This window comes from Lynx rufus, unplaced genomic scaffold (assembly GCF_022079265.1).
Source record: "Lynx rufus isolate CCGP_SWC_20201006 ecotype Redwood Valley unplaced genomic scaffold, mLynRuf1.p SCAF_3, whole genome shotgun sequence".
Taxonomy (NCBI): Eukaryota; Metazoa; Chordata; class Mammalia; order Carnivora; family Felidae; genus Lynx; species Lynx rufus.
This window is the reverse complement of record NW_025814845.1, coordinates 170,930,607-170,952,256: the sequence shown is the minus strand read 5'-3', so window position 1 is coordinate 170,952,256 and position 21,650 is coordinate 170,930,607. Positions and strand designations below refer to the sequence as shown.

The 21,650-nt window shown below is 38.5% G+C and overlaps 1 protein-coding gene across 2 annotated transcripts in view; it reads right to left on the bottom strand.

Annotated features, from left to right (window-relative positions):
- Positions 1-21,650, bottom strand: part of PPP2R2A (protein phosphatase 2 regulatory subunit Balpha) — an 86,677-nt gene that overhangs the window by 45,821 nt on the left and 19,206 nt on the right. Inside the window, exon 2 of one of the 2 annotated variants that reach the window (XM_047092423.1) lies at positions 3,949-4,087. The exons of the other annotated variant lie outside the window; for it this stretch is intronic. Coding sequence (XP_046948379.1) covers positions 3,949-3,964 — 16 coding nt within the window. The 5' untranslated portion in view covers positions 3,965-4,087. The remainder of the gene's footprint in view (positions 1-3,948; positions 4,088-21,650) is intronic. 2 annotated transcript variants of the gene reach the window in all.

The window sequence follows — 21,650 nt, the reverse complement described above, 5'->3', positions numbered from 1 at the left end:
ACCATGGATCTCTGTCAGGGACCTCACTCTGACAAAATGGATCTCAGATTTATTTCTTTGTAACCTGGAATTCACAACAATAGTGACTTAATGAAAGTTACTTTCTGTAAGTTATAAGCCAATCAATGTGAAAACAGAATGGGACTGAAGCAATGAAGCATGATTCTGCTCTGCTCAACTCCCACCACTGCTACAGCAGGAAACTATGGTGCTGGATATGCTCACATCGTTGGAAACTACTCACTACACTTCTATGAGATAGGGTCTTTCTCACTTTTATACATAAAAGTCACAAACTACTTAACTGCAAGTGATGATACATATACACATAGCAGAGAAGTTCTCCATTTTTCAAAACACCTGGGGAGTTTTCAAACATCACTGAACAAAAGCTACACAGCATAAGAATTAACTGAGCTGAATCTTTATTTTCCATAAATTAATTTTAGTCTAATTTTAGATTTACATTAAGAGTTGCAAAGACGGTACGGAGAGTTCCCATACACCTTCACCTTACATTGCTATGGTTTACCTGTCACAAATGAAGAACCAACACTGGAATATTAACTGAACTCCGCACTTTATTCAGATTTCAGTCATCTTTCCCTAGTACCTTTTTTTCAGTTCCAGGATCCCATGTAGGATTCCATATTGTATTTAGTCATCTTGTCTCTAGCTTCCTCCGGTCTGTGACACTTTCTCTTCGGTGGTGACCTTGACAGTTTTGAAGAGTAATGGCCAGGTGCTTTACAGCATGTCCCTAAATTTGATATTGTTTTTCTCCTGGCCACACTGCCATTATGCCTTATTGGCAGGAAGACCACAGAGACGAAAGGTCATTCTTACTACATCATGCGAAGGTACATCTTATCAATATGACTTATTGATGATAACCTAGATTATCTGGCCATGATGCTGTTTGCCAGGTTTCTCCACTATAAAGTACCCGTCCCCCAGTAAGGTACTCTGGTAGGAAGTCATTAAGCACAGCCTACATTTAAGGGATGGAGATATTAAGCACTACTGCCTTGAGGAGGAATATCTACATATTCAGAATTCTTCTCTAGGGGAAATTTGTCTTTTCTCTCCCACTTCTTTATTCAGTTATCAGTATGAACTCATTATTTATTTATTTCATATTTTGGGTTATAATCATACTATGAAGTTTACTGTATTGTTCAAATTATTCCAGATTTGGCCATTGAGAGCTTTCAGGTTGGCTCCTGGGTCCCTTTGTGGGATGTTCCCATCCTTCTGGGTTTTTTTTTTTTAAGCACTTCAGGAACTTTAAAAAAATGTAACTTTCATATATTCTGAATATTACCACAAATTAAACATGACTTCTAACTTCTTCATTCTATAGTTACATACTAAAGTTTAAGAACTGAACTTTCTCGGTGAGTTCTGAAGAGAAGAATAAACAATACTGGGAACAAAAGGTGTAAACACAGTAAAGGTCAGCACCATAACTAATTCTTATCCATGAAGTATCTGATCCGGAGGAAGATATCTGTGCTGAAACAGATTTCTCATTTGATCAACTGAGGTTCTAAAACTTAAATTGTATGTTAGCTTTCTGAGAAGTTTTAACATATGCCTGGCAACTTGAACCTCAGAATATTAATCTGGTATTCACTGTTCTTTTCTTTTCAGATGTTGGAGAGGTAGGAATGAGAACACAGCGGGTATACTCATCACCTTTATCTCTGCTAAAGTCAAAATGTTCTGGCACACAATAGCACAGAAATTAATTCTCATTTTGATCTGATCTGCTTCAACACTCAGAGCTCTAAGCATGCTAATTTGCCGGTACCTGCGTGGCTCCATTGGTTAAGCATCCAACTCTTGATTTTGGCTCAGGTCATGATCTCACAGTTGTGAGATCCAGCCTTGCACTGGGCTCTGCCCTGGACATGGAACCTGCTTAAGATTCTCTCTCCCTCTGTCTCTGTGCCTACCCCCATCCCTGCACATGTACCCTCTCTCTCTCAAAAAAAAAAAAAAAAAAAAAAAAGTAAATTAAAAGCATGCTATTTTGTCTGGACACAATCTATTATCATGATCTTTTCTCCTTTATTAGTTCAATATACCATAACACAGCAAACACTGAATTTTAGGAATCACCCCACAAAGCTATTAAAATATGATTAACCCAAATTTCTTCTCAAAGGCAACTAACTACTCTCCAATGTAAGAAAGTATTTTCCTGGATAATACATCTATAAAATGCTAGTTTCTTGCTGAAGGGGTAGACTAGCTTTAGGTTATTTCCCATTATGATGCTCCTTTATCACTGTTGACCTCTAGAGGGAGCTCAAAGTTTTTGTTACCTTTTCTGAAAGGTCAGGTCCACCCCTTCCACTAAAGTGCTATGTTCAAGATTTAAGAACATTTTATTTCGGCCTAAAAAGCAAGTTAAGTATGTGCCATCCTTTTAGCAATCTCTTGCTCCTATGAAGTAAGTAAGGCTTGACCTACTCACCTGTTCTTGGGGAAGTGGGCCCCAACCATTTCTTCCTCTCTCCCTTCCAGACCATCCTGAAGTTTTCTTGCCTACTTGGCACTGACTAGGGGTTATTACCGTAACCTGAGAGGCTGAAAGGAGGACGGCTATAAGAACTGGCGCCTAATGTTCCCCCTTGCTGACTTGTTACTTTCAGCGGAGCAGGCCAGTGTGTCGATCTTTCTCATGTCAGGGCACACACAGAATACACTGTTTGTAAGGCACGCTAGTGTAAAGATAAGATTAGGCTGTTCATGTCTGCTCAGGAACTCTAGTCAGCTAAGCACCCCCCCATCCAGCTCAGCATGCACCCCACAGGAACTGAGGGATCACTGTCTTAGCATACCTGTAATACATTCTTGGGGCCGTATCTATAAGAAACTTGTGCAGGAAATGATGAGAAGTCAGACTGGACTTTTCTTCACTTCACCTGCCTGTAAGACCCTGAGGAAGTAACTAAGGCTCTTAAAGATTCAGTTTCCTCATCTTTAAATACCTATCTCACAGAGTAGCTTTGAGGGCTAAACAAGCAATAGATGTAAAGAAATGAACCTTGAATCAGGCACGTGATAGGCAGGAGATGTTGGCTGGGCTTTGGGCTTTGCTGCACAAAGCAGAAGCAAGCATTGTAACCTTATCTGTTTCTAGGCTATTGAGGCCAATCTAGCTTAGGTAAAGTTCTCCAAATGGTCCAGCAAAGCTCCCTGGAGACTGAGGCTGAAGCCCTAAGTAGTAAAGTGTCATAACTGACCTGCTTTGCTGCTTCTTTGCATATACAGATACTCTAGACCTAAGACGGGGTTACAGCCCAATAAACCCATCATAAATTGAAGTGCATGTAAATGCACCTAACTTACCCAACATCGTAGCTCAGCCTAGCTTACCTTAAATGTGCTCAGACCATTTACATTAGCCTATAATTGGGCAAAATTATCTAATTCAAAGTCTGTTTTGATAATGTGTTAAATAGCTCATTAAGTTATTGAATAACTAAACTGAAAGTGAAAAACAAAATGATTATATGATAGATACGGAATCACTGTTAAGCATATTCGCTGTTTACCCTTGTGATCACATGGCCAACTGGGAGCAAATACCCTACCATCTATTGCTAGCCCAGGAAAAGATCAAAATTCAACGTACAGTTTCTACGGAATGCATATTGCCTTCGTACCATCATAAAGCTGAAAAATCGTAGGTCAAACCATCATTAAGTCAGCGACCGTCTGTACACTCAAGAAGCCTCAGGCTGCAGGTTAAGATTCTGTACTCCTAGGTCTCTGGACTAAAATATCACTTTGATTACATTATGATTTTCAACAATAAAGTAAGTGCTAACAGCCTTTTTAAACACCTTTTTTCAACCTCTGACTCAGTGAACAGGAACATGTTATGTGATAGGCTCAAAAAAGACCACTGGCTATTGATGCTCATACAGAACCTACATTGTAATGTTGCCATGAGAGTCAGGGTCCATAGGGTAATTTCCAGAGATGTGTTCTGGAACCAGTCTCCCTTCTTTTTAACTTGTTCCTGGATAATCTGATATCATGTTTGGATAAAATGGAATGGAACCATACCCTCCTGCAACAAAGAACAGAAAGATAAACAGTTGCTAATACATTTACTCTATAGGTGTGATCGTAACAAACAAGCCTTGGTGTATTTATGTTATATATAATGTTAGAATGAAGAACTTGAAACTGACCATTCTAAACCTAAAGTGACCATCTTTATTAGATGTTCACTAACTTTTAAGTGGCTCATAATTCAAACCACAAAGCAAATCACCTCATTAAAGTTGCCTTATCAAAATATGATGCAAATAGTTTCCATGGAGATTATACAGAGCAGTACTGCACAAAGCTTGTGCATCTATGTATGCATGCCTTAAGATATTTTTTTAACTAGAATGGGCACCTGGTTATTAGTATCTGCCTAAAATATTTACAAACTAGGATTATTATGGCCATGCTAGAAGAACCAGAAAGCCCTTCACTGTCCATCTGTCTTCGCAGAGTCACGCCCAACTCCACTTTGTTTTGATAGGATTCGTCCTGCTCACCTACAAACCCGGTACAAAGGGGAAGTCTATTTACAGAAGAAGTTAGAGATCATTAAGATATGTTACAGAAAATTTTACAGACTTTACCCCAATGATTAAAGGGAGCTCACTGTGCCGTTTTAAATACGAGTAATCCAATTACACATGCCTTTAGATTACTCGGACTGAAGTGAAGAGAACTGGGAACTGGGAGAAGGGTAAGCAGAGGGAAGTCTGGAGACCAATCTGGAGTCACTCCAGAAATCGGGGTAAGCAATGACAGTGATATGAGCCAGGACAGTACAGTAACAATATTATCATAAGTAGCAAACATCTAAAATGCACTTATTGTATGTTAGGTATTTAACCCTCACAACAAACCTATAAAGTTGGTTTTATTAATATCACCTGTTCCATTAACTAAACCATGGAGATACAAAGAGGGGACAGAAGTGTACAGATTTTAAAATACATTTACGAAGTATACGATGCAAGGCTTCTCAAGGCTTGATCATTGATAAGGTGTGGAGAGCTAAAGATGAAAGCAAGAAGAATAATGCCCAGGTTCTCATGGTGGTTGAATGTACTTAGTAACATTAATAGACTGATGTTTGACTTATATCAAGTATTCTTTAATGGCGTGTAAATGGCAGGTTTAAAGAAAGAAGTTAACTTCCATTGGTCATAAATGATTTCACCAAAATTCTCAACCAAAAGGAATACATCACATACTATTACAAAAAAAAGACATTTAGTCCAGAAAATTCTTTTTCCCCATCTTTTCCCTTTTTCATCCTTTTTCTCTCAGCTGAGGCAGGTTAGTTTGTTCAAAGTGATACTCCTGACCAGTGCAAATTATATTTGCACTGCAATTCATGGTCTCTACTAAACTTTTAAAATAATTGTAATCATGCTTTTCCAATGATTTGAGATTTTCACAAGATTCCATTCTCAAAGACGCAATTTCTTTCATGAATCTCATTGAAAAATAAAGTTCTACATTAAAAGTTTTTCTCCATTTACTTGAACTAAAGATTTATTCCTCTAATTCTGGAAACTGGTGTTTTTTATAAATCTTGTGCACTTGTTTTGCTCATTTTTAGGACGGTCATTCCTTCCACAATATTTGAGTGAGCACCTACCACATGCTAGGCACTCTAGGTCAAGCTAGCATTTCTAGCTGCTGGGGGTACAAGAGTAAATAAATATCCCTGCCTTCATGGAACATACGTGCTAGTGACGGAGACGTATTATAAACAAATAAATATAAAATGTATGAGGGCAGTATAAATAGAACAGAAATAAAAATAGAAAAATACAAAGACCAACAAGAGAAGAAAAGTAATGAGGGTGGGGCATTATTTCGGGTAGAGTGGTCAGAGAAAGCCTCTCTGAGGAGGTAACTTAGGCAGAGACCAAACAGGGAATTAGTCATCCAAACTTGTAAAGGAAAGTATTTCAAGCAGGCAGCCTAAGTAGAAATGTTGCTATATTTGACAAGACTAATTACATAATAAGGTGGTAGAGGAGATGGAGCATTTGGCCGAGGCCAGATATACATACAGCCTTCGTAGGCCATGGGAGAAGGACTGTGGCTTTGTTTTAAGAATGAGAAGAAGTCCTCGCAGAATTTCTATCTTGTTTTAAAGTGATTATCTGTTGTGCGACTACAGCACAAAATGGGGGTGGGGGTGGGGAAGGAGAATGGTTCCTAAATTACTGCAGTAGCATAAGCAAAGATGATGACGGTCTGAGCTAAGGTGGTGGCCACAAAGATGGACAGATTCAGAACACATTCTGAAGAGAGCACTGCCAGAATTAGCGGATGGATGGAGGTTATCAAAGGAGGATTCCAAGGTCTTAGAACCCAGCCCAATGGAGGAAAAGCAGTGTCATTTACTGGCAAGAGACACACCAGCAAATAGCAGGTTCTGGTTAAGAAAGGAGCCAAGAATTTCATTTTTATAACTTTAGTGTGGATTTCAACCACACATGCAGTAGAAATGTCACATGGGCAGCTAGATAGATTTGAGAGCAGCTTAGGGAAGGAAGGAGAGACACAAATTAAGGCATCATCGGCTAACAGAAGGCATTTAAAGACTAGATATGATTTCCTGGTGAATGATTACAGAAAACAAGAGGTGTGGCCTGAGGGCTGGGCCTTGAGCTCTCCCGCACCTAGCACTAAGCTAACTAGTAAAGGACACTGCACAGGGAACTACCAGTAAGGTAGGAAGAGCTTTTGCGGAAGCCAGGCAAAGTGTTTCTAAAAGGAGGCAGGGATGAACTGTGTCCAAAAAGTGTCCAGATCAAGTAAAGTGAGGGCTGAGAAGCGTGGATTTGGTGGCATGAAGATTCTCTGTGCGATTTCAACAAAAGCGGTTTCAGTGGATTAACTGTCCTTAAAATAAAAGCTGTTTTCTGTGGCTAGCTCTGGAGTTGAGCTGTAGGAGGCTGTAATCATTGCTCTGACACTCTGAAATTTAGCTTATGAAGGACATTCTCTTCAGATCTGCCATGAACGGAGATTTTCCCTTTTATGTATCTTGGGTTATTCTGAGAAACAGAGGGTTAAACAAACAGGACTCTGAAGCTGATTCATCATGCTTCTGAGTTGCTGACTTCCCAGCTGCCCGGATATACTAAGAGTAGAATTTTTTCAAGAAAAGTACTCGAGTGACACACTTTCAATCATTACAAGCCTGAAAATTGCCATTCTGTTATCCTGCCTATGTGAAGTTTTAGCAATTTAAGATTCTTAGGTTGTAACAGCTTTCTCCTCAGGGTTTTCTAAATGCCACTCCACTATCTTTTAGCACCGTGCTGTCCAATAAAACTTTCTACTGTAACAGAAATGTTCTATTTTGCACTGTCCAACACGGTAGCCACTAGCCACGCATAGCTATTGAGCACTTAAACTGAGGAAATGAATTTATTGTATTTTACCTAACGGATTTAACAGCCACACATAGTGCTAGTATACAGAAGACAAATGAAATGCTCATCTGATACACCTTCCTTTGCAGGTAACTTGTTTCTTGTCAGGATACTTGTACTATTTATTTCTATACCTTAAAGTTTTGAAATCTTTGAAATCCATTAGGCTATTCCTAGGTATGGATTTCATTTATTTTGCTTGGTATGCACTTTAATTATTTGTAGAAGAATATTAAAAGACCCTATCTCATGGGGGTTGTAGAGAATTTCAAATGAGTTTCAATGTGAAAAATACTTGGTACATAATAAGTGTTCAATAAATGTTAGCTATATATTCCCTGAGCCCTTTTGACCTGTTCTCTCTAGGAAAATTTTTACTGTTTCTCTGACTTTATCTTTTATATGTTTGCTCTGATCTCTCACTCTGAACCTTTATTATACATTGGATCTACTCTTTGTGTTTCTTCTACTTATGCCTATATAATTTTCATCTCATTTTCTCCTCTGAACTGTGGGACTATTTCTAAAGCCCTCTGCTACCACTCCAAAAAGTTAACAGCTAAGAAGCACAAATTTCACTTAAGAACTCTTTCCTGCTCTGATTTTTTTTTTTTTTTTTGTTCAAGTGTTCAGGAGTCTCCTTGAGAACAGTAATTAGTTGTTTTTTAAACTGCAACATTTTCTCTTGTTTTTTGAAATAAGTCCCTATCACAGGAAATCACCTGCTCACACTGGTCACCTTCTTTTAGACTGAGCCTGTATGTGTCCACCTTTTCATGTGTTCATCTTTATAGAGAAAGGTCTATGTTTATGTAACATTTGGGAATTGTCTTAGGTTAATCAGAAAACATTTAGAACCAAGTTCAATCCTCTAGGGTGGGGGTGTGTGTGTTCACATGGTTACTTCCTGTATTAGTTTCTCAACTGCTGCCTAACAAATTACCCCAAATTTAGCAGCTTAAAACAACAAACATGTACTCTACTCCCTCTGTTTCTGTGGATCAGGAATCTGAGTGTGGCTTAGCTGGGGGCATCCAGCTCAGGATCTTTCACAAGTCTGCAGTCAATGTGTCAGCCAGGGCCTCTATCATCTTCAAACCTGATGGTGGAAGGGTCTGCTTGCAGCTCAAGTTCAAACACGTGACTGCTGGCAATCATCAGGTCTTCACTGACTGTTGGCCAGAAACACCAGCTCCTTGCCTCATAAGCTCCACAGAGAAGCTTACAAAATGGTAGATTGTTTCCCTCAGAGCAAATGAAAGAGGACAGCCCCACATGAAAGCCAAAGCCTTTTTGTAACCTAACCTCAAAAGTTTTGCCATCAAGTTAATCCATTCACTTTTGTCATACTTGGAGAAACCACCAGGTCCAGCCACACTCAAGGTCAGGGGATTAGATAAAAGACATGAATACCAGGAGGCAAGGATCATTGGGGGGCAATCTTAGAGGCTGCCTGCCACACTTCCTTGGTCACCATATAGATTCAGCAATAAGTGCTCAAGTCACAGCCCTGCAGGCCAAATAAGGTAGCTTCAGAGCAGGAAGTTTCAACTCTGTGCTTCACAGTTAGTCTCTCTCCTGCAACCATGTGTAGCTAGCCCCTCTTTACGGATATTCTCCTTGGTGAGAAGCATTGAGTCACTTAGTTTTCAATCCTTGCTTCAAAGTACAAAATCTCATACCAATCAACTACCCTATGGACCACCCTTAAATTCTAGCTCAAAATAGGTCTTTCCTCATACCCCAGGATGGCTTCTCAACCACAAAAATGAACACCAAGCTAACCAGAAAGAACTTCCCTCACTATATTTCTTTCTCATTTGTACCTTTTCCTGCCAAAATTCTTTTTAGTTTAGTTGTGGCATGCTTCCAGGGTTTCCAAGGAGACTGAACTCTCCCATTATCTTGTTGGTCATTTCGGTGTGTGTTTGTCTGTTTTAACACATGGACTTAGATCATCATCTTCCACCGGAAGTCAACACAGCGGATTTGTTTAAGTAAAGCACTTTACACATTCTTTAAAAGACTCTGTTTTGATAAATAGGACAGGAAATGCCTGTTGGTTTTCCTACCCATGTAATTCAGTTCTATTGTTGGATAAAACAAAGATGTTTTAATCTACATCATCAATCCCCAGGAAACATCCTACTATGGTAATTTAACTAAATTTTGATGATTTCCAAAAAATGCAATGTCACCAAGCCTAGCACAGCAACATTTTAACAATATACCCATATAATCTTAAAAGGAATCAGACACACAGCTGCTCAGCAGCACAAACTACCACATCACACATGGTTGTAAAGAAGCCCCTACAACTACATGCCAGCAGTAGATACCTTGCACTGCGAAAAGAACCTAACATTAATCAAACACAAACCTTAAGTCAGAACACCAACAGCATTCTAACTCACAAACCAAAATATCCATTTTTTATTTAACAATGTAAAAAGTTTCCCTACCACATTACTCCTTTACCCCATCCACATTCCCCTGGAAATAATTTATTTGCCCTATTTTCTTAGAATCCTAATAAACAGGTTAGGAGAATCAACAAAAACTAAATCAGATGGCAACAAATTTTCTCATCCGATGATACACTGGTATAGGGTGTACACTCTCCAGGATAATCAGACTTCAGGTTTCTTGTCCTCTGCTGATGAATATGCAAGAAACAGAATTAAGAAGGGACTTAACACAATGACATTAAGCACAAATAACATACTACTGCACGAGGCCTAACCTACACAAGCAGCCAACCTGTACAGACAAGGTAGGGCAGAGTGTCTGAGGGATAAACCCTGTATCTGAGCTCTCATCAGATTTCTAGGTGATACGTTCTTGGTCAAAGAAAAGGGATTTTCAAACATCTTAGTACTCTACTTAAGGAATACAATTACTTATAATCTCAGCAAAGTTGCAGAACACAAAATCAACACACACAACTCAACTGTGCTTCTAAACAATAACAATGAACAACCCCAAAAGGAAATCATGTGAACAATTCACTTTATGATAGCATCAAAAAGAATAAAACATTTATGAATAAATTTACTCAATAAGGTGAAAGACGTATACTGAAAATTATAAAACATTGCTAAAAGAAAATTTAAAAATAAATGGAAAGACATCCCTTGTTCACGAACTAGAAGATTTACTACTGTCAAGATATCAATACTACCCAAAGTGATCCACAGATTTAATGCAATCCCTATCAATGTCTAGGTCCATTTATTGCAGAAATAGGAAAATCAATCCTAACATTTGGAATCTGAAGGGACCTGAATAGCCAAAACAATCTTGGGTAGGGGGAGGGGGGAGTTGGAGGTTTCACTATTCCTTATTTCAAAAAACACTACAAAGCTACCATAATCAAAATAATGTGATACTGACATAAACGCAGACACACAGACCAATGAAACAGCATCCAGAGATAATCACTATTCTATTCTGCTTATGGTCACATGGGCCCCCACATATGGTCAAATGCTTATTGACAACGTCTTTTCGACACCTGGTGCTAGGAAAACTAGATATCCACATGCAAAAGAATGAAGGTTGACCTCTTACACCATTTACAAAAATCAACTTAAAATGGATCAAAGACCTAAACATTAGACATAAAATTTTAAGAAAACAGGGAAAAAGGCCTCAGGACATTGGATCTGGCAATGATTTCTTGACTATGATGCTGAAAAAAGGATAAATTGAACATCATCAAAATAAAAACTTTTCGTGCATCAAAGGACACAAAAGTGAAAAGGCAACCCATGGAATGAGAGAAAATATGTGCAAATCATATACCTGACAAGGAATTATATCCAGAATATATATAGAACGCCTGAAACTCATCAATTAAAAAAAAAACTAAAAATAGGCAAGGGAATTGGAAAAACATTTCTCTTAAAGGAGATATACAAACAGACAAAAATACATAAAAAGATGTGCAACATAACCAGTCATCAGGAAAATATAAATCAAAACCACATCGAGACACCACTTCATATCCGTTAGAATGGCTATTATCAAAAACAAAAACCAAAAATAGTGTTGGGGAGAACGTGGAGAAATTAAAACCCATGTACACTGCTGGTGAAAATGTAAAACAGAACAGCCACTGTGGAACAGTATGGTGCTTCTCAAAAAGTTAAACACAGAATTAGCTTATGATTCAGCAATTGCACTTCTGGCTACAGACCCAAATACTCTAAGGGACTTGAATAGATATTGGAACACCAATGTTGAATAGCAGCATTATTCATGATAGCCAAAAAGTGGGAACAATCCAAATGTGTATCAACAGATGATTGGATAAACAAAGTGGTATTAAATACAATGGAGGAAGGAAACTGACACAGTCTCTAACATGGATAAGCTCTGAGCACTGTTATGGACTGAATGCTGAGTTTTTTTTACCTCCTCCATTCTATATTTGTATCTTTTTTTTCCTGCAGAGAGAACCCTAGTTCCCTAATCTGTAGCTATCTTTTGTCAGAATATGAAGGTGAAAACAATCTGGATCTTTGATGAAATAAGCCCAGAATTCATGTTGAAATCCTAACCCTCAGTGATATGAGGATGTGAGGCCTTTGGGAGGTGATTAGGTCATAAGGGTAGAGCCCTCATGAATGGGATTAGTGTTATTACATAAGACATCCCAAAAAGCTCTCTCACCCCTTCTGCCATATGAGGACACAGTGAGAGGACAGCCATCTGTGAACCAAGAAAGCCAGCCCTGATCAGATACAGAATCAGCTGGCGCCCTGATTTTGGACTTTCCACAACTGTGAGAAATAAATTGTTTAAGTGACCCAGTCTATGGTAGTTTGTTATGGCAGACGGAACAGATTAAGGCAAGGACATTATGCTACGTGAAATAAACCAGTCAAACACTGGTATATTGAAGACAAACACTGTATAATTGCACTTTTATGAGGTACCCAGAGCAATCAAATTCACAGAGACCGAAGTAGAATGGGAGTTGCCAGGAATTGGGAAACGGGAGAATGGAAGTTACTGTTTAATGGGAATGAAGTTTCAGTTTGGTAAGATAAAAAAAGTTCTCAGGCACCTGGCTGGCTCAGTTGGAGAAGCATGCAACTCTTGATCTCACAGTTCTAAATTCGAGCCCCATGTTGGGTGTAGGGATTACTTGACAATAGAATCTTAAAAAAAAGTTCTGGAGATGGACGAATGTGCACATACTTAATGCCAATAAACTGTACACTGAAAATGATTAAAAAAACAGTAAGTCTAATGTATATTTTATCACAATAAAAAAATTATCTGTTATCCCTGACAAGAAATCCCAGTATAGAGCAATTAAATGCAGGGTTAATCCACTGGTTTATCTCATCAAAGATCCAAATTCTTATCATCTTCATATTCTGACAAAAGATAGCTACAGATTTGGGAATTGAGGTTCTCACTGTAAAAGGAAAAAGATACAAATATAGGCTGGGGGAGGTAAAAAAGAACTCTCCGGTATTCAATCTAAATTGGCAGATCTGTAGAAATTAATATTTTCCTAATTCCATCACAAACTATTTTAGTCATCTGCAACAGTAGGTAGAAAACTCAGGGTCACTCTTGTTTTATCCATAAAGCCATCCCATATTATTTTGTGCATATTCCAGATACCTAATTATTTCATCCATATTTCAAAGGTATCTCTAAAAGATAAAGGCACCATTTTTTTTTTAATTTTTTTTTTAACATTTATTTATTTTTGAGACAGAGAGAGACAGAGCATGAACGGGGAAGGGGCAGAGAGAGAGGGAGACACAGAATCGGAAGCAGGCTCCAGGCTCTGAGCCATCAGCCCAGAGCCTGACGCGGGGCTCGAACTCACGGACCGCGAGATCGTGACCTGAGCTGAAGTCGGGATGCTCAACCGACTGAGCCACCCAAGCACCCCAAGCACCATTTTTAATATAACCAAACACTATCATACCTGGGGGAAAAAGGCAAACAGTACTTCCTTAATATCAAATATCCACGATACTGTATATGTTCAAATTTCTAATTCGTATGTAAGATAATTTTTTAAAACTTTTTTAGCTGTCTGAATTACAATACAGTAAGTTTTACAAACTACAATTGATATATTTTGTAAGTCCCTTTTGAAAAAACAGTTCATCCTGTACAAACTCAAAAATTAAAAACTGCAAAATCCTTTTAATTTCCTAGCTGTCTAGAAAAAAAATGACATTCCAGTAGTAAAGAAAACACTTAGCACCTAAAATGGCTTCTAAATACCATTCCCTATGAAAAGAACCCAAAACTTCTTAGAAAAATATTGATTCCAAGTCTGAGGCAGAAAAGTTACACTCTTGAAACATCTTGTGTCAGAAAAATAGGGAGTGATCAAAGACTAACTTGGGCATGCAATGGGGGCACAGGAGGGACTTGATAGGTCTCTCTCACAGACCAAATTTAGGACCATTTAAGCATCAAAAGGAACAGGGGCACTGACAGATTAGAGGACATTAACAGATTAATACACAGAATAACAAAAGAACCTGTAAATCCACAATGGTACTAAAAAAGGGAGAGAGTTGGGAGATTAGGAAATTCTGCGGCACCAATGTAATTACTACCTACCTCAGGCAAAGACCATCAATGAATGCTTATTAATCACAAAAAAAAAAAGTTTTTGCTTTGTTTTTTTTTGAGAAATCTGGCAACCACTACATGATCAGGTGATCAAATTAACAATCGTCAATAATAGGACAAATTTACATGATTTGATGTTCTGCCAAAAATGTTTAACCTGGATTTTATATGAGGAAACAGCAAAATCCAGAAAGTATGGTATTTTAGAAAACAAGCTTTGACTCTTCAAAATTAACAGAATGCTTTGACCGGATCCTGGACTAAAAAAAAAAAAAAAAAATTTTTAAGGACAGTTTTTGAGCCACTTGCGGAGGTTTAAATATGGACTATATAACAGAGAGCATTTATGTTAAATTTCTTGGGTATGATAATGTTATTGTTTAAGAGAAAGTCTTCTTAAGAGATTAATGCTAAGTTATTTAAGGGTAAAGCATATGCTGCTTCCAACATGTTTTCAAAAGATTTGGGGACAAGAATACAGGTGTAAGTATGAGAGAAGAGATAAAGCAAACGTGCCAACATGCTTGTAATTGGTGAATATGATTAAATAATAGTTATAGTAGTATTTTCCAACTTCTTTGCAGGCTTAAAAATTTTCAGAATAGAGGTGGCCTAGGTGGCTCAGTCGATCAAGCGTCTGACTTCGGCTCAGGTCATGATCTCATGGTTTGTGAGTTTGAGCCCTGTGTCAGGCTCTGTGCTGACAGCTCAGAACCTGGAATCTGCTTCAGATTCTGTGTCTCCTTCACTCTTTGCCCCTCCCCTGCTTGTGCTCTATCTCTCTCTGTCTCTCAAAAATAAACAAATGTTAAAAAAAAATTATAAAAAATTTTTTTCAAAATAAAAAGTTGGGACAAGGGAGAGGCAGACTATAGCAGCTCTAGATATATTCTCATACATTACAGCAAAAAAAGAAAGAGAGAGAGAGAGAGAGAGAGAAACAAAGAAAGAGAAAAAGAAAAAACAGCAGCTCTCTCTTCCTTGGGTTTCTTTTTAAAGGGCTGCGAAGCCTTTCAAAGAACCCTACCACCCCTCCACCCCCACCCCTGCTCCTACTCCCAGCAAAGAGCTCTTCCTATATCATTGTATAGGTCTAATATTATCTGTCTGACCTCATTTCATATTTAGCTTAGCTATAAAACCATGAATCCACCTACAATGACAAAAAATGTCAGACTGGACTTCTCCCACCTAGGCAGCATGAAAACCAAGATCTAAGCTGGCAAGTTCCTGCCAAACCATCACCGAGACAGATCATCTCCCCTATTGTTTTCCCATTTTGTTCTCTACAGTTATGAGTTTCTTGCTTTCTCTTTCCCTCTGTTTTGATGTGCTCATTTGTTTTGTTTGCTAAATCCCACATATGAGTGAAATCATAATGTATTTGTCTTTCTCAAACCGACTTATTTCACTTAGCATTATACTTCCCAGCTCTACCCATGTTGTTGCAAATGGCAACATATATAACAGGCTATATAATGGCACTCAAAATGGGGGAGGAGGATTCTTGCCTCCTAAAAAGGAGATGTAGGCCTATCCCGTCCCGCATCAAACAAGACACAAGAAAACTAAATTTGAAGACATTAGTTGTTATCATTCTGTTACTACTCTAGAACCTATGTCATTATGGATTAACCAACATTTTATCTGACAATGAAAGGTGCAGTAACATTTTTATTCTTGAACTTTCTGAAGAAAATGTCTAATATTATGTACAGATGAAGTAGGAAGGAAAGAGCAATGCACTAAGGAGTAAACAGGCCTGAGTAAAAGTTCTAACAATTACTAGCTATAACAGAGACCATCCCTGCAACTGGCCATGCCCCCTTTTCTCCTTTTAGTAAAAAAAAAAGAAAGGGTCTCCAGGTACCCCTGTCCCTCAGCAAAACCACATAGTGTTTTAAAGAAAATGAGAGGTTAAAGAAAATTAGAAAATTCCTTATTATTTTTTTTTTATAATTTTTTTTTCAACGTTTATTTATTTTTCGGACAGAGAGAGACAGATCATGAACGGGGGAGGGGCAGAGAGAGAGGGAGACACAGAATCGGAAACAGGCTCCAGGCTCTGAGCCATCAGCCCAGAGCCTGACGCGGGGCTCGAACTCACGAACCGCGAGATCGTGACCTGGCTGAAGTCGGACGCTTAACCGACTGCGCCACCCAGGCGCCCCGAGAAAATTCCTTATTTTAAAAAATTAGAAAATTTCCTAATTCTGACCATGCAGACAAGAGCATACTACAACACCAAGACAGAAGAAACCTGGGATCCTGGAAAATCACTGGCAAAGGCAGCTTATCCACTCTGGACTACTCTCTACCACTGTAGGGATTACAGGAGAGAGAAATTAGCTAATTTGGGGAACCACTGTATGGGTCTTTTATAGCAGCTTGGCCTATAATAAATAATAGCTTGTAGGACTCTGGGTACTTCTCTGGGCCTCATTTTACTGGTTTACAAAACTGGAGAGAATGATTATGAGCGCTATAAATTCTTTAGCATACAGTATTTTCTATTTTAAATAAAAGTATGTACATTTAGTAAAATTAAAGTTTCAAATATTTAAAAATGGGATGACATGTGAAAACACCTTGTTCAATTTACCTGCCCATTCAAAATATAATTACAAAATGCCCACTAAGTGCCAAATACTGTTACGTGCCTGCAACTATTCAAAATGCTAAGAATAAAGTGATAAAACAAAAGTTTATTCCCTTGTGCATGAAACTGAAAATGTGAGAGGAAGCCTACAATATGCAAGTCAACAATAAACAAACAAGATTATTCCAATAGCAAGAGTATTTGAAAAAGAAAAAAAAGCAGAGAACACAGAGTTATCTAGGGTTAGGAGGGGAATCAGTTAATTTACACAGGGCCACACAAAAGTCTAGGTAAAGTTTATTCCAGATTTAAAAGGGCAAGTCTGAAGCCCTCAGCAAGAACAAGACGGTGTTTGTTCATGGACCACCAAGAAAGCCCAGGTGACTGGAGCTACTAGTGAGCAAGGAAAGAAAGAAAACATCTAAGGCAGGCAGAGGCAGCATGGTACTGGGCCAGCGTTCGACTAGATCTAGCCCAGTGGGGCTGGGCCAGCGTTCGACTAGATCTCAGGGTCGTTAAGTTGAAACCACAATGGGTGTAGAGATCACTTAAAAATAAAATCTGTAAAACCGAAAAAGTATAAAACTGTTTTATTACTAATATCAGGGGATGAGAGCTCCCCCTGAAAAACAGAGAAAAATTACTACTCCCTCTATGTCTTGGCTTCAGGAACAATAATTCCCAACAGAAAATTATGATCTTAGCTGCCCTGCAATCAGTAAGTGACTATAATCTTACATTCTACTTATAAATGTCTTTACTCAGACATAAACATTTTAATTAATTAAAACCAATTTTAGGAGTAGAAATAAAACTTAAACTCATTTGCATCTAATAAAGCTAACACCTCTGATATTTTAAATACATGAATAAATTTCACATATGCACTCATCAACAAATATTTCATGAGCACCTACTATGTATGCCACACATGGTGGCAAGTGCTTTATTAACAGTAAATAAAGATCCACCCTTTACAGAGCTTAACAGAATATATGTCAGTTTAAAAATGATAGTAATAGGGGCGCCTGGGTGGCGCAGTTGGTTAAGCGTCCGACTTCAGCCAGGTCACGATCTCGCGGTCCGTGAGTTCGAGCCCCGCGTCGGGCTCTGGGCTGATGGCTCAGAGCCTGGAGCCTGTTTCCGATTCTGTGTCTCCCTCTCTCTCTGCCCCTCCCCTGTTCATGCTCTGTCTCTCTCTGTCCCAAAAATAAATAAACGTTGAAAAAAAAAATTTAAAAAAAAAAAAAAATGATAGTAATAAATTTTTAAAAATCTCACTGCTTTTGGCTGATTCCTTAATGCCTAAAATTTAGGTTTGAAAGTGCAAGTTAGTGTCTTTTATTTTAACTTGTCATCCTTTGCTGTACTTGAGGGAAAGAACTACACAATATTTTAAAGTTTAGTATATTAAAAACAAATAGTACACAACCTTAGAATTTAGATCTAAGAAAAAATCGTCTGCTTTTATATAGAAAAAAACAAATACAAATTCTGTGAATTCTACTGTTTCATGGTAGACGAAGTGATTACCAAGTGTTCTGGGACATGAAGGAAAATTGTACTATAAACATTTTATTGATACACTTGTTAAACACAGAAATTCAAAACTCATTTCTCTCTCCCCTCTAGATCCCACTACAATGACAATAAATGAATAAAAACAGTTTAAGACAGTAAGAACAAAGGAACATTCAGAGAAACAGCCGAAGGAAGACAACAACAAATGTGATGGAAAATGGAAAGCAGGTAACTCACAGAATAAAATAAACTGAAACCTAAGAACGTATGGAAGGAGTTGCCAAGAGAGGCAAGCAGATTCACCCTGCAGACCCTGCAAAGGGTCAAGAAAGGACAACAGTGAGGAATAAGGCTCCAAACAGGACTACCAGTTAAAACATCTGTTTAAGATGCAAGAAGCCCCATTCTCAAAGAACCACTTTAACTTTCTGAACTGGCTGGATCAAAGACAGTAGTTGGGAGCTAAGGCTGATGGTGAAGCACCACACTGAAAACAAGATTAAGTTAGAGGGCACGTAAAACAACGAGCTGCTCAGTCATGTTCTTGGCTCCCAAAATATCCGCAGCCAGGCTTGAATATAAGTACCCCCACACACACACACACCCAACCCCATACAAGCTTCCTTCTGAGACAGGACACTGGAAGTTCCCTCTCACTGAAACAGTGAGAGTCCCAGGTTTAACACCTTACTGTGAAGCTCACAGCTGACTAGATCTGTCAGTGCTCACGGCATTTCCAGTCTATTTCTCAGCTCCTCATTCTTAAATGCTATGGACAACCAAGGATTACCAGATAGTGCAATCTGCTGACATAAATAAGAAAAAAGGAACGAGTAAGAAATGGAATGCCAAGATTAGAAAAAATTTAAAACATTAGTCTTCTCAGAGCGCCTCAGTGGCTCAGTCAGTTGGGCCTCTGACTTCAGCTCAGGTCCCAATCTCATGTTTTGTGAGTTCGAGCCCCACATCGGGCTCTGTGCTGACATCTCGAAGCCTGTAGTCAGTTTCGGATTGTGTCTCCCTCTCTCTCTGTCCCTCCCCTGCTCGTGTGCTCACTCTCTGTCTCTCAAAAATAAACGACCATTAAAAAAAAAAATCAATCTTCTCAAAAAGAAAGGTTGCTGAAAAAGGAACAAAGGAGCTCTTAAAACATAACTGGAAATGTAAAACATCTGTGAAAGAGTTGAAAACAAAATTGAGAATTTCTGGAACACAGAACAAAACATAAAGAGAAGAAAAAAATTGGAGGATCGGTGTAAAAAAGCCCAAGATCCATATAATAGGAGTTACAGAAAGAACAAATAAAATAGAGAAGGAAAAACCTAAAGGAAAAGAATCCACAAGTTGAAACGGCCCAATGACGACTAGCCCAGTATCAAGGCACATCATCCAAACAGGAAAAAAGAAGAGTAAACAGCATGGCATCAGGCTTCTCAAATGCAGTGACAGACACTAGCAGACAAAAGAAATGCCTTTCAGGGTGTCTGGGTGGCTCAGTCGGTTAAGCATCTGACTCTCGATTTCAGTTCAGGTCATGAGCTCATGGTTCATGAGTCCGGTTCATGAGTTCAAGCTCCACATTAGGCTCCGTGCTGTAAGCTTGGGATTCTCTCTCCCTCTCTTCCGCTCGTGTGCACACACACTCTCAAGATACGTTAAAAAAAAAAAGAAGAAAAAACTCCTTCCGAATTCTGAGGAAAAATTATTTCCAATAACCAGCCCAACTTTGAAGTGGGAAAGTAATGTAAAGACAACTTCTCCAGGCAAGCGAAATCTCAAAGCGTGTACCACCCATGAAATCTTCCTTGTGAAATACTGGATGGTACGCACCACTAAAATGAGGGAGCAAACCAAAAAAGGAAGTTATGGAATCCAGGAATAAGGAGATCCAACACAGAAGAAGCAAAAGGAATTCCCATGATGGTGAAGTAAAAATAAGAACGAAGGAAAGGACAAGGACAACAGCTATGCAATAAACTTAGAAAAAAGCCAGGCCATATCGAAGGATAGAGCTCAAGGCAAAAGTAAAACTGATAGAACATCTGATGTACTTCAATATACTGACAGGAGATTTAGTCACCTGTCAGAAAATCTAAGGTGGTTTCGTGATAGATTCACAGAAAACAAAGCAAATCACTCTAGACTGAAACAACAAAATGGAGAAAACACCAGAAGGTGGGGTGTGTATGTATGTTATCTGATTCTTTTGACAATGAAGAAAATCATATTGAAAGGTGCAGAAAGAAAATAGCAGCGACAGACTAAAAACAACAACAAACTAAAATCAAGGTAATTATTAACTCTGGAGAAAAGAGCACAGCAGCACAGGGTATATGGACACAATCATGTCCACTCTTATATGAGGTTCCTATGGCTACCGTAACAAATTAGCACAAATTTGGTGGCTTAACAACACACTGAAGTTCTGGAAGCCACAAGCCCAAAACTCAGTTGCACTGGATTCAAGGTACGAGCCTGGCTAGGCTTCTTTCTAGAGACTCAAGGAAGAATTTGGTTTCTCTGCTTTTTAAACTCTGGAGACCACCTGCATTCCTCGGCTTAAGACCCTTGCCCTGTATCTCCAACCTCTTGCTTCTGGTATCACATCTACTACTTCCTCCTTAGATCTTATCTCCCTCTTTTCCTTGCAAGCGTCCTTGTGATTACATTTAGGGCCAGGATAATCTCAAATAACCTCCTTAGATCAAAATCATTAATTTAATCCCATCTCTGCTCCCTCTCCGGTGAAGTAAATTCACTTGTTCTGGGGATTAGGATGTGGGTTTCTTTGAGGGGCAGGGGAGAGCATTACTCAGCCTACCACAACACTGAACACTGGTTTAAACAACAATAATAATGGTACAGCAATATTGAGAAAACAGGAGCAGTAAGAGAGGCAGAACAGAACTCTTAACTACCATTTACTTCTGAGGACATCTAAAATGGATAAACAGCTGCTATGTACTTAGAAATAGGAAAATAAACCAGTTGAAAAATGTGGGGAAGGGGACTCAAGGTGATTACAGGTTAAAGGGACAGGAAACTGGTTCCTTTTCCTCATAAGCATTTTGAATTTACCGGCTTGTTCAACTATGTACCTGAGCTACACAGATAAAATAAAAATCAACTTAAAATAAAACTAAGATTGGGTGGTTAGGAAGAGAGAAATCCTGATAGGAGACTGAAAAGGTACCTCCAATGTTAACAAAGCAACAGAAAATCATAAAGAATTCAAAACTTAATCATTTATACCTATTAGAACTTATACTTATTAGAAATCTGTTAGCAGTTATAAAATAACCAATTAAGGCATTAAAGTTTTATTTCCTAAATTCATCTTTTTCACAGCACTAGGGGGCCAATCTATTTAAAAAAGCAAATTACTAGCAAAAGCAAACCTTTATGTATACTAAGATATTGGCCTGAGCTAA